Source organism: Simochromis diagramma, unplaced genomic scaffold (assembly GCF_900408965.1).
Source record: "Simochromis diagramma unplaced genomic scaffold, fSimDia1.1 OVJJ01000320.1, whole genome shotgun sequence".
NCBI lineage: Eukaryota > Metazoa > Chordata > Actinopteri > Cichliformes > Cichlidae > Simochromis > Simochromis diagramma.
This window is the reverse complement of record NW_024386773.1, coordinates 12177825-12191453: the sequence shown is the minus strand read 5'-3', so window position 1 is coordinate 12191453 and position 13629 is coordinate 12177825. Positions and strand designations below refer to the sequence as shown.

At 40.2% G+C, this 13629-nt stretch overlaps 1 protein-coding gene across 1 annotated transcript; it reads right to left on the bottom strand.

The window, feature by feature from the left end:
• Positions 1-1186: 1186 nt before the first annotated feature.
• LOC120719504 (serine hydroxymethyltransferase, mitochondrial-like) lies at positions 1187-13408 on the bottom strand. Its single transcript, XM_040008734.1, has 12 exons — positions 13251-13408; positions 9166-9357; positions 6421-6500; positions 5680-5880; positions 5476-5557; positions 5068-5190; positions 4542-4681; positions 4279-4441; positions 3765-3864; positions 3261-3416; positions 2602-2709; positions 1187-2348 (listed from the first exon to the last, which is right to left on the bottom strand). Exons 1-12 carry the CDS (start codon positions 13281-13283, stop codon positions 2221-2223), a joined length of 1506 nt encoding a protein of 501 aa, XP_039864668.1. The 5' UTR covers positions 13284-13408; the 3' UTR covers positions 1187-2220.
• Positions 13409-13629: the final 221 nt, after the last annotated feature.

The following is a 13629-nucleotide window of genomic DNA, read 5'->3' as shown; positions in this document are numbered from 1 at the left end:
CATGTGCACATGTCCTGGTCCAACCGGTGATCCATGGACAGGAAGTCTGGACTGGCTCTCCGTTTAAAAGGTCATAGTTTCTGAGTTTTACTTTAACAGGCAGTGCAGAAACTGGTTTTAGCCGGTGGTGAGCAGACTTGTCCAGCTCTAACAGAAGAAACACTGCATGAGTAGTGTTGCAGATCAAGTGCAATTCATCAGCCACACCCGTTAACTGTGCAGGACTCCTCTGATGATCCTCTAGGCAGAATGAATAGATTCAGAAATTTACTGCAGGAATTAGTTTCTGAACCATTGAAAAATGCGGTCGTTTTTCACAAGTTTTAACCTTTACTGTTAAAATTTTAACTTTTGAATGCTTGTTTTATTTAAGCAATTTAGCAAGAGCATCAGATAATAAGAATATCATAATTAAATCACCTAAATTTGATCTTAACCTCACTGATCTACTCTTGGTTGATGCTGATTTCTGATATCGGTCTTGAGATGAAAGGTAGAGTAAAAAAGAAGTGCGTCATTGTCACAGCTGCAGTCCTCTCCGGGTCTCGCCTGATGAAGTTCAAATGGGGAAGTAGTGACTCGGTACAAAGTCCCCCAAATTCTGTCAGACAGCCAACACAGCAAAAATGAGCTAAGACAAAGCCAAAAACTGCAATTCTTTCACAGTGTTTAGGCAGTTAATCTTCTCGTGCTCCTATTTTTGACTGAACTCCAATCTTCAGAGGAAGAACCGCCTCCCCCAAAACTTTTTCTTTTATTCATTTTCTCACATGCATGACTTGTTTACTTTGTGAGACACATCTATCGACACACATACTTACAGCTACGCCCCCTCCGGTCTGCTAGCTGTGCATTCTCCTGCACTGAGAAAACAGGTGGGCTGCAGAGGGAGAGATATTTTAGTGCTACAAATGAAAACACTGCAAGCAGCGAGTAAGGAAATTCTGTACGATGTCAGCACAACTGATTTACAAAGACATGAAAAAGTCTTTTCACTCTACGTTTTTCTATTTTAATCATCTATGGCTCTGAGAAAAGAACAAATATGTAAATATTAATGACAACACTGACCCCGTTTTCATTACTGGACTTTATTAGAATGACACTAATAAAATTAGTAAAATGTGTAAAAGGTTGGTTCAAACCTTTGTGTACAGCAAAGATCAGAGATTTGGGAACACTGCAGTAAAATGTATTTTGGCTGAATTGTGACACGGATCATTTATTTGCATTTGTTCAAAGAAAAAGTACCACGTAATTTCTAACGAGACAACTCGTTTCTTCTCACTGTACTGGGAACAGTCTTTAAACCAAATGTGCAACGAAGTAGTCTGAAGCAGCTTGATTTTCAGTTTCTCACTTTACATCACACAAAAGCCACAGTGGAAAAAAAACAACAACCACATATCAGCAGTACAAAATCCTTCTTGTAATAAAATAAAGGAAAATGGATTGAAATGACATGACAATTAATACTTTTTAAATAACACGTAGAAAAGATTTCTCTTTGTAAACAGACCAAAGGTATGACTTAATACGGAATGCTATTTATGATTCCATTTTGGTTATTTAGAATTATTCTGACATAATAAAATATAGAAATTTTAACCTGCGTCTATGATATGCTGGAAGAAAAGCAGCGCCAAAAGATGACAACGTGCATCTCAAACCTATTATAAAAGCAGTTTGTAGTGTTGCATATTTAAGATATAGTATATTAAAATATATTAAGATCTTGGTGTAATTTTTGATCCCCTCTTTTCCAGCACACCCGTTCACATTGAAATTACATTAGTGACGTTAGTTAAGACTCAAATGAAGTAAGACTCCGTGCACCTTATTACAGTAGCTAATCATGCACTTACCAAGTCACAGACTGTGACACTGACTGTTGCTAATTTTTTCTTCCACACACTTTTGTTAAGAAATCATGTGAAGAAGAAAATCTTCACACACACACAATAGAAAATATGTTGTTCTGCTCTAGAAAATCTGTCACATTTGATTGTTTCTTTAACTCAACATGGAAGCTATGTTTTTACCCAAACAGATGACTCGTGACTGCAAAGCAGTATAAAAAATTATTTCCCATTTATGATTGGAAAAGTGAACTCAAGCCATTTCAGTTCACAGGCTCCAGCCACATTTCACTCCATCCACACTTCTGCCCTGCCGGCTCTCTGCCATCTGGCTGTGATAGACCCGTGAGTCCACAGTGGGCTAATGGTCGGAGAACCCTGGCATGGGAAAGGGCCTGGCAAAAGCTTCAACACGGTGGCGCAGATCTGCGATGCGAGCCACCGTTTCTGGGTCCTGAAGAAGGAAGTTCTTGAAGTCCTGGAGCTTTCCTGCAAACAACAACAGAAAAGAGAAATGCTCAGATGTTTATTCTTAGCTTCCTCTGTTTCACTACCACTGGGCATTTTGTCTTCTCTCATGCAGCAATTTTAAAGACCGTGCACTATATTTGACTTTATAAATTCACTAATGCTATTACAGTTAATAATGAACAGTTTCAAACTGTGCTTTGGTAAAAATAATTTAAACATGTTTTAGGCTGAGCTACAGATTAATCTGCCCCCCTCCTCACAGCAGGCTCACCTGTCTTTTTCTTGACATCCAAGGCAATCTTGAAACCCTCATCCATGAACTCGACAACTTGCACAAAGTCAGCTTCTTTGAACTGTCTCGAGGTCAGGGCTGGAGCACCTGACAGAGAAGAACACATCACTCAGGTTGAAATACACTTCCCATTGTTCTTTTCCAGTTTAGATCTTTTAATTCCTGTTCTTGTGTTTTCCCCCTAATTTTGCTTTATAGTCTTTAAAAAAATAGCATAGAGTGGGAGCTTCTTAAAAGGTCAGTAAATAACCTATACAGGCTTGAGATGTGTCAAAACTACAACCGATCACCACATCAGATCAAGAAATTTCATTGCACTGTTGTGTCTGTATCGTTCTGTTCTGTCTGGTGTTGCACTGTCTTTGCACATTGCACTTTATGTAGTCCTGTGTTGATTGTCTGTTATATGTCATATGTAGCACCATGGCCTTGGAGGAACGTTGTCTCGTTTCACTGTGTACTGTACCACTGCACATGGTTGGAATGACAGTAAAGCCACTTGACTTGAGATGGGGGAGATTTAAATTAAGATTTCAAATGAATATACACGGAAGCACGTGGTTTCTAATCCTTAATAAGTATGACCACTTCCTGGTGTGTGTCCAGCAAACACAGTGTGATGTGAAGCCGTTTCTCACCAAGTCTGAGGCCACCAGGCGTCAGGGCGCTCTTGTCTCCGGGGCAGGTATTCTTATTGGCGGTGATTGACGCAAGCTCGAGCACCCTCTCAGCTCGAGCACCATCAATACCCTTAGGTCGCAGGTCCACGAGGACCAGGTGGTTGTCGGTCCCACCTGGAACATCCAGTTTTCAATAAATAGGAGGAAAATAAGTCACCCGTACATTACACGAGATTAAGGGAAAAAATACGCTAGGAATGTGTTTTACTGGTACGATCTTCCACTCTTACCAGTTATTTGGCTGAAAATATTTACTAAGGGATTAAAGAAAGGTGTATGTACACACTGCAGAGTGAGCAGAGTATATAAACTGAAGGCTATACATCAAAACAAACAAAAAAATCATTTTTGGATTTGTGCTTTTTTTCTTGTTGTGTAATTTACATTTTGTTACAGGACATTTTAGATGAATTTTCAGTGTTAAATGCTCCGTGCTGAGTAAAGAAGAGCATGCTAGATTACCTGATACCAGAGTGTAGCCTTTGCTGAGAAGAGCTGCAGCCATAGCCTTGGCATTCTTTAGCACCTGGTCAATATACTCCTTAAACAGGGGAGACTGTGCCTGGACACACAGAACCAAAAGTGTACAGTAAGTTAGCCTTTACATTTGGCTCTGTAATACCCTACTCCAGGGGTAGACAACTCCAGGCCTCGATGGCCGATGTCCTGCAGGTTTTAGATCTCACCCTGAGTCAACACACCTGAATGATATGATTAATTCATTACCAGGCCTCTGGAGAACTTCAGGACATGTTGAGGAGGAAATTTGGCCATTTGAATCAGCTGTGTTGGATCAAGGACACATCTAAAACCTGCAGGACACCGGCCCTCGAGGCCTGAGTTGTCTACCCCTGCACTATTCCCTTTACTGACTGAAGTTTATGCAACATGTTCTTAAGCTCCTCAGCTTTAAGTCTTGAAAACAAAACACCAACAGATCCAAGTTTGCAGTTCGGTATTTGTGTGTTGTGCAGACCTGTCTGAGTGCCACTGCTACACCAGCAATGGCATGGTTATGAGGTCCACCCTGCAGGGAGGGGAAGACGGAAAAGTTGATCCTGTCCTCGAGGTCGTACATGATTTCCTTTCCCTTTTTGTCAACTGAGCGAACACCCTTCCGATAGAAGATGAGACCAGCCCTGGACAGAACAGAATCTTTTACTGATGAAGCAATTTTACAATTTTTACTCAGCAATTTGATTTTTGTTCCCACCCGTGTCTCTTACAGTTTGACCTTACCTTGCTCCACGGAGGGACTTGTGCGTGGTGGAGGTGACCAGGTCAGCATGTTCAAAGGGCGAGGGGATGGCTTTGGCTGCCACCAGGCCACTAATATGAGCCATGTCAGCAAGCAGGTAGGCATTGATGTTGGTGCACAGCTGGAAGAAAAAGAGGCAGGATGAGGAAACAGTTATAAAATTAAGACCAACATGTATACACATGTGGCAGGAAAGCTCCATTGTTCTGTGGTTTACAAAAGCGTTTAATTAGCCCTAAAAGGTGAGGTGAAAATACATTCTCTTTTCCATCTGCATTAGATTCAGATGGTTTTTGGCCCTTCTTATACATTTGTCCTCTATTTTAAGGTGACAGAGGACCAAGCTGTCACCTCAAAAAAGCTGATTAAGTTTTAAATACAAACACAAAGCTGATCCATCCTTTTGATACAGGATAACAAGAAGAAGAAAAGTGAAGCACACAACAGAACAGAAAAAGACGGGGTGAACATGGGGTGAGCTGAGAATGCAGAGAGTTCTCCGTGCACCTTCTTGATGCAGGCATAGTCAATGAGCCGGGCATAGGCACTGGTGCCAGCGATGATGAGCTTGGGCCGGAACAGCTTGGCCGTCATCTCCATCTGGTCGTAGTCTATAAGTCCTGTTGCAGTCTGCAGTAAAGAAGGCAGATAGAGGAAATGGCCTTGGCCGGTCAATGATTACGTTTCAGAAAATACAGTTTGCAAGGACAGCACTGAACCCGTCATAAACATCTTACTGTAACATACTGAAAACTGGACTTTCTTAGTATTTGCTGGCTTATTGACTTTTGGAAGACTTCTCACACTGACATTGATAAGACATAAAAAAAAAATACATCAGTATATCCCAGCTAATCATTCTACACTGGTATAAACGGGTGTCAGTAGATATCAGTAGAAAGCTTTTCTACTTACATTTAGCTTGTAAGGCATTGACTCAAAGTAGATTGAGGTTGCAGAGATTCTTTTCACATCAGACATGTAGCCGTGAGTCAGACTGGAGTAAAAAAACAAACAAACAATATATACATAAAGAATAAAACAGAAAAATCAGATTTATGAATTTAAAAAAAGTGGGGGGGGGGTGACAGCAAAAATACAGCAACAGTGAATACTAACTGTCCACCATCAGGCAGGTCCAGGCCCATGATACGATCGTGGGGATTGAGTACAGCGGTGTAACTGGCAAAGTTGGCAGGAGAGCCAGAGTACGGTTGGACGTTGACGCCCCACAGAGCTGGATCCAGGTCAAAGGCCTCCAGAGCTCGCTTCTGACAGAGCAGCTCAATTTGGTCAACCACTTCTGCTCCACCATAATACCTGAGAGTGGAGATGGAAACATGAACTACTGTGAATAACCTGCTAATTTCAGCTTTTTGTTAGAATTTAAACCTACAGTGATTAATTGTTTGGCCACAACGCACAATAGTTCCTTTCAGGCCAATGTGGCGAACTGTTGTTTATGTGCATTCCCAGCAAACACAGAAAATAAATATCATTCAACTCTGATGTAAATCCAGCGTTCAGTCTTATGTGTTTTTGTTACAGTCAGCTCCCGATGAAAACTGCTTATACACCCGACAACAATCTCCAGCTACTTGCTGTCTATTTGTCTGTTGCTTGAGATTGAGCAGGTAGAACAAATTGGGGAAAAAAAAAAAATCAACACTACATTATGTACTAGGTGTACATTATGGTAAAATATTTCCTCCATAGCGTAGACTGATCGGTATAAGCAAAGCCTTTAACTATCTATCATTTGCAGTCATTACTTATCTGAAGGAAATAACAGAAAATTCATTAACTGAAAATAATATCAATCATGTTAATAAACAGAGGTGTAGCTGAATAAAAACCTACCTTTTTCCTGGGTAGCCTTCAGAGTATTTGTTGTTAAGACAGGAGCCGAGAGCTTCCAGAGCAGCGCGGCTGCAGAAATTCTGCAATGAAAACACACACAAGCGAACACACAGATTAATGGCACGAGTGGACAGAGGGGACAACGACAGCAAATTAAAGTCTGCAAAGTGATGGTTGGAAATTCTCCCCTGATTAAAAGCAATCAGTGTAATACTGTCTCTCTGTGTTAGCCCTACGGCAGACTGGCAGAGCTCTGTCCAGGCTGTCTCTCACATCCTACGGTAGCTCAGATTGGCTCCGCCTCTCCACAAGTCTGAACTGAACAAGAGGAAGAAAATGGATGGGTGGATATTATTATATTAATATCTGCAGAAAAAGGTTTTTGTTTAGTTTTTTTAATCAAATCATCCATTTTTTTCTTCACCTCCCATGGAAGTATAGCTCAGATTATTTTGGTTTGTTTTTCCTGGGAGTTTCTATTCATGGGTCAACGTGTGTTATTAAAACTACAAGACCCAGATTTACCTGCAAACATGCTCATCCAGTTCTGACATTCTCACACAGACTTTCATACATCTCCTCCTACATGTACTCACTTGACAAGTTAACACTGTGTCCTTGTGCCCCCGTACAGCCAAAACAAACAGCACCAAACAGAACAAGTTGCTGCGCTCAGACTTAATTGGATTCCATCTTTTTCAGGCCTAACTGAAATAGTGAAAGCTTTACCAAATTCAGAGGTCCAAAACAGCCCTAAATATGACAGATTTGGTTGTCTAAAATAAAAAAAAATTTATGTGTGGCTACTGCAGGCACAATGTGAGCTCCAATTTAAACAAAAATGCTGATAAAGTAATCTACTCTGCACAGAAACTTGATAAAACTTGTCAGTGGATGATTTGAACAGCACCTCCCTTGTCACTGGTAGAACAAAAGATAAAAGCAGGGCCGATTCAAATAAACTGTGCTTGGTGTGAAATGAAAAATGTTACTATTCAAAAGAACAGACAAGGTTTTATCTTCCGTTTCTTCTTCGCCACAGTAGTTGCAGCCCTGGCTGTGTAACATGTCTCTCTTGTATATCGTCACACTTGTCAGTAACAGGATCTGACATAAAATGAACACAGATAAATAAAGTCTGAATTCTGCCTCTCTGAATGGGGTGGTGGTCGTGGTGTGTTGTTATGCTAATGCTTCACCTGGAAGCTAACAGCTTTCTACTGCATCCGTCTGTCACGCCAACTGCTGTGCATATATTGTGTGTACACATGTGGAAAACTGTACGTCTTCTCATCGGAGGAATGTCTGTCTGAGCTGTACTGTGATGTGACTTGCAGAGTGAGCTGGGGAGGAGGCAGAATGAAGACATCAGCTTTATCTCACACTAGAGAGGTCAGGCTTTGTGTTGAGAGGGGGCTGACATACTCCACTGAACTGTGGCGAAGAAGAAACAGGAGGAGAGAGAAGGAACAGCAGAAGATAAAACCTCGTCTGCTCTTCTGAATAGTAAAATGTTTCGTTTCACACCATCCAGCCTTGGAATGAAAACAAAGAGCTGCCCAAATCTTTCTGATAACTGAGCTAGTCTCGCTTACAACAAGCAGAGTTTCTTATAAGTGTTTTTACTATTAAAGAAGTCGAGTTTGAATGACTTCCAGCTTACTGTGGGCAGTTCCTCAGTGAGTGAATAATGAATTAACAGGAAGCTGGATATGAATTTATTCCTAACAAAACCATTTCTGCATTAACATAAAAGGTGTGTGCCGACTTATTCTGACTTTCAATATATGTTTATATTCATGTTAATCCACTTATTGTGCAGCCTATTCCATCCCCACTAGGGCAGGGCAATATGGCCAAAAATATTTATCACGATATATTTTTGAAAATTTGCAATAACGATATAACTGACGATATAATTGACACTAGACAAAATACTTTACAACTCCACAACTTTATTAGTGCAAAAAACCCCATCAATGTATTTTCACTTAAACAAGCAGATGTTTTTTTTATGTGCATTAAAGTTATATAAAAATTTAACAGTGCAAATGCAAATTCCTTGCTGACAGTTTAGCCAAAAGTAATTTCCAGTGGAAATTGGCCGACATATCCTCAGCATAACCATGTATAATATCCACAAAAGGTTATACACATACGGTAATATTATGTTGAAGCACAGTACGTATCACTCCGCGAGGCTCCTGACTACGGTAGCCGCAGTGCTCCGACAATCAAGCGGTGCGGCTTCGTAGCTTAGCAAAGTCGTACTAAAACATTTTTGACAGATTTTTGAGCGCCGTGTACCACATAAAATCAGTTCGGTAATAACGGCGGCCCACTTGCATGCTCTACCAAAAATTGTGCTTTGGTGTGTATCTGACGGACAAACACCAAACCAGTTCCACACCACTGAAGTTGCAGCATTTTTACAAACCAATTGTGCTTCATCTGTTTCATTCAATGATCCGCTTTCGCCCTTCTCATTCTCCGTCGCCGCCATACTTTTTCCACCATGTGCGTATGAAAACAAAGGCACTGCGCATGCACGTTTTACCCATATTCTATCGCGATATTTCCTTTTCTTATTGTTGCCCAACGTTATACCGGTATTATCGTGAACGGCATGATATGGCCCAGACCTAATCCCCACTATAATTTGTTAACTAAATATACACTAAAAGACAAAAAAAAAAAAAAGGCTTATACAAAAGCACTTAAATTTACATTTCTAAGATCTAGTACCTCAGATGCAATGAGCTCCAAACCACGGCACTGCCTGTCCTTCTCCTTCTGCAGCAGATTCCACATCTCGGGGTCATCCTGAGCCAGGCTCTCCTGACCCGTCCAAGGACGATCTTCATCCGCTGCACGGGTGGCAGCGTGAGACTGGTGGGCACGTGCGCTGAGACAAGCGGGGACTCGCTGGCACAGCGGCTGTGGGTGGAAGACGAGTTGGGAATATGAGGAAAGAAAATACAGAAAGGAAAAGGTTTGATTTAGAGTTTGTCAGCTTTACAGAGATATCGCAGTTACAGTAGAAATGTTTTCTAAAACTGTGTCATTGCACCAAACTGGGTCATGAGGACTAACATGAGTTGCCAGAGTGTGAGAGTGTGCGTGTGTGTGTCCATCATCCTGCGGCTAACAGATGGTTGTATTGGATTTCCAGGTACAACTATTGTATATTTCCCACCTAATCATGTCGTTCTCTTTGTAGCCTGCTGAAAGCTTATCATCTCAAAGTTGAGAAATCAAATTAGTTTGACTTGGTAGCCACAGATCATGGTGCAGTTAAAGCCCCTGTCATCTCCTAAAGTTCCTGAATTTTCATGGACATTTGTCAGTTTTTGGTCACCATGTTGCTGCTAGCTGTCCTATTACAAAGAACATCAATTCTCTAGTCTTTATTTGATCATTTCATATATTTAAAGTGTCATCCTAATTTGTCCTGTACAAATTAGGAGACATTTGCCTCCTTTCAACTACTGTGCTTCCCTTACACTCTAATGCAGCCTGGTATAATTAGAAGCTGGCGTGTTTTCGTGATATCAATAATCAGCATGGTTGTTCAATTATGCCTCTATCAGCACTTCTATAAACTGGGACCGACTTTTACAGCCTCAGTGTACCAGAAGGAGGCATACAGAGAACAGATTCAGCACTTCCTGCTTATCTAATCTGGACTGACCATGCTTCATCATGTGAGATGTTGCAGAATTAAGTCATTTGTGATTACTTGCGTTGCATTTTTGTTTTCAGTCTTCATCCATGTCAGGTGTGGGGAATGGCCCATCGAGCATTTCCTGATTTTTAAAGTACTTATGATGTCATGTCTGACATCATCAGGTTAAACCAAGAGGAGGGGTTTCTTTTACCATAAGTTTGTTTTAGGATAAAAAGGATTTGTTGAATGTTTTTACTTATATAGAGCCATCTAGTTGTATAAATGTGTCAATCAGAAGAGTGGGGAGCTTTATGTAGCTCTCAGTCATTTGAGTTTTAGATTCCCCAGCTCAAGCTACTGGTACTGGCTAGACCAGTGGTCAGCAACCCCTGTATTTTATTAGTGTTAGTTTATTGTTGTTGTTTTTTTAAGTTCGAAATTGGAAGGTTATTGTGATCTTGAAATATTATAATAAAATTATATTTTATTAATTTTCGTCGCTCAAAATAAGCGTCACACTTCACATCAGAAAGCCACTCTCATTCAGAATCACAAATGGAGTGATACTAAGAACCTTCCAAGATGTTCCTTTACTCCAATGTCCTGTTATATTTTAGGAAGCAAAGAGCAGATTAATTTTAGGATTTAAATCCTCGGAAAAACTTTAAAATGCTTAAATCACAAAATTAATTTCCCTGACAGAAAGACGTCATCGTGGACAAATCTCAACGCTATCCTCTGAAAAAGTCAAGTGTAGCAAAAAAAGCACAAACAGAAATATTTTTCAATTTGAAATCACATGCCCTGACCACAAGACAAACCCTGTCCTGTGAGTCCATTAAAACTTTAATCAAGATGCACACCAAAATAATTAAACTCAACAAGAACAGCATGAGTGCATGTGAACCACTCAGTTTCATGAAAAACGTCAAACACCAACAGCAGCGACTTTTAAAACCAGCTCTGAAAACATGAGATTTAGACTCAAACTTTCTGAGAAACTACATGAAAGTTCAGGAAAATGTTGAGTCACCTTTGTTATGCGTTCAGTATGTGATTCAGTTTTTCAGCATACCCAATCAACTTTGGGAATGTGGAAGTCTAGTACACTGTCCTCACTGTTCAATGACCTGATTTTAATTTGAATATATGATAAATTTGCACTGGAACGTTACAAAGACAATCTTTAAGAAGTTAAGACAAAAACCTGATTTCTTGTTCATAAAAGGAGCCAAAATCTACATGAAAAGCTTATTTTCCCCGTGTTGGATTATGGTAGTGTGATTTATAAGCATGCCTCTGCCTCCACTCTTAAGCCCTTGGATACAGTTTACTATTCTGCAGTCAGGTTTATTACTGCTGATTTTTATAGCGCTCATCACTGCATCTTTTATGGGGGAGGAAAAACAAACAAACAGCCCAACCAGATAAAATAACAACAGATGATATAGATAGCTGTATGTTATTGTCAACACATTATTAGGACGTTTTAAACCACGCCTGTATCTGGGGCTTCCCAAACTTGTTCATATCAATGTAATTCACTGGAAGTCCGTACTAAGCTTGGAAAAATCTTTTTTCCTGTTCATTAAAAATCTGGGACTCTTGATAAAATAATTAATCATTTATAAAATGTTACTCAGCACTAAACTTTTGGTGAATTTATAATGATATTTTTAAACCATTTGGCTTCTTTTTTTAATCTACACCAAATATCTGGATCCTGTCTCCTTATTAATTTACATTTGTATATGTTTTTTTTTTTTTTTTTTTTATCTGATCTTTTTTATCCTGATTATGTTACAGTTTAGCATGTTTAGTTTGTATCCTCTTTTCTTATTTTAAATACCAAGCTTGTGATAACATTTTTGTAAAGTATTTATGACAGCAGTAAATACTGATGAGGATAAAGAGTCAAACAGCTGCTGGTGTGACTGAAACAATGACTTTTACTTTTCAAGGTGGACAAAACACCCACGTGTGTTACATAATTACCCCCGTGTAGAACATTTGGTGTTAGTGCTTTCTTGGTGCTCCCACCAAGACCTATGAGGCCCATTTAGCAGTTTGAACATTATTTGGACCAAAACCAGCTTCTTCAAGTGTTGAATATTATCATCCGTTAACCTGTGCTTGCATTATCTGCAAACTGTTATCGGGATCAGGGCTCGACTTCACTCGACTTTATTAAAGCCCCTGTCAGCATGAAAGCCACTCATTAACCAGCTAAAAATACCTACAGCTTTTTCCCTTTTGGATAAAGTGGTGTAACACCAACAGACAAAGTTACCAAACCTACAGTGTGCCCCTCAACTTCTTCAAGTAGGCCAAAACAACACCTTACAAAAGTAGGTCACCAGGGTTTATATTTATATTTATGACTTTCCAAGCATACTGAACTAGCTCTGAATACACTGGGTTATTTTCAAAGCTTGTTGATATGAATATAATACTACAAAATAAATTAAACAAAGTGTGGCTTTAAAATTAATTATTCAGCATCTTTTTTCATGATCAAAACCTAATTTGTCTTTATATTTATAGCATATATTATTTAAACTCTTATTCCATTTCAAAGGCAGACGATACACGGTCCAACACCACTGCATGCATTCTTCCCTTCTGATCATCTATCAAGCTGTGCGGATGACACAAAAACACACATGTATGCCACGCATCAACAACTCTAAGCATGAAAACGCATCCCTGCCGCACACGCTCTCACTGAATATCATATCTTTAAATATGGTTCATGTGCCCCCTTATTAAAAATCATACACTTTTCATCCCTGTAGTTTGTTGCAGTTTTGCAACATGATGAAACTGAGCAGTCGCTGTTGCATCATCACGTGGACCCAGTTGCGTTCACCGAACTTAACCACTGGCAGCTAGCTTCCCGGTGGCGAGCAAACAAGCCTCGAGTTTGAAATGAAATGCATAAAGGACAGAAAGCAAACAGCTAGCGGTTTGTTGCATTCGCTAAATATAAACTGCACACTTGAGCTGCAGTAAGAAACATAACCCCACCAAGCCTGTGAATTGGTAAAGAGTAAACTCTGTCGTTAGCAAACAGCCAACCACGCAGAAATACGAGCTTAGTAACCCAACCGAAAACAACACCGGGGGCAAAACAGCGTAGAAATATATTTAACGGCACAGTTACCCGTGTGAGCTGTCTCAGGGCGAATAGCAGCATGTTTCCAGGTGTAAGACCAGACGAAGAAGCAGCGCACACACAGCTGGTACGGTCGAAAAGGCTGTTTGAGAGACGGTTGGTTACGCTCGTCCTACCGAAGGGGTCGACGGGAAGTGTAGGCACATTGTTTTGAGGACGACGCATAAACTAGCGACGTCCCTGCAGCGCTCACTCTGCTGTTTCTTTGCTTGCACACACTCTGCCCGTTTCAGGTTAGGTTTCTCTTATTCAGCGATACATTTTGAAAATATCTATGTCTGCTAAATATAGCGAGCGGAGCATGTGTGACTTCTTTAATGGTGGCATGGAAGTCCAGCTCTTAAAGGCATAAAAACACTGCTCAGAA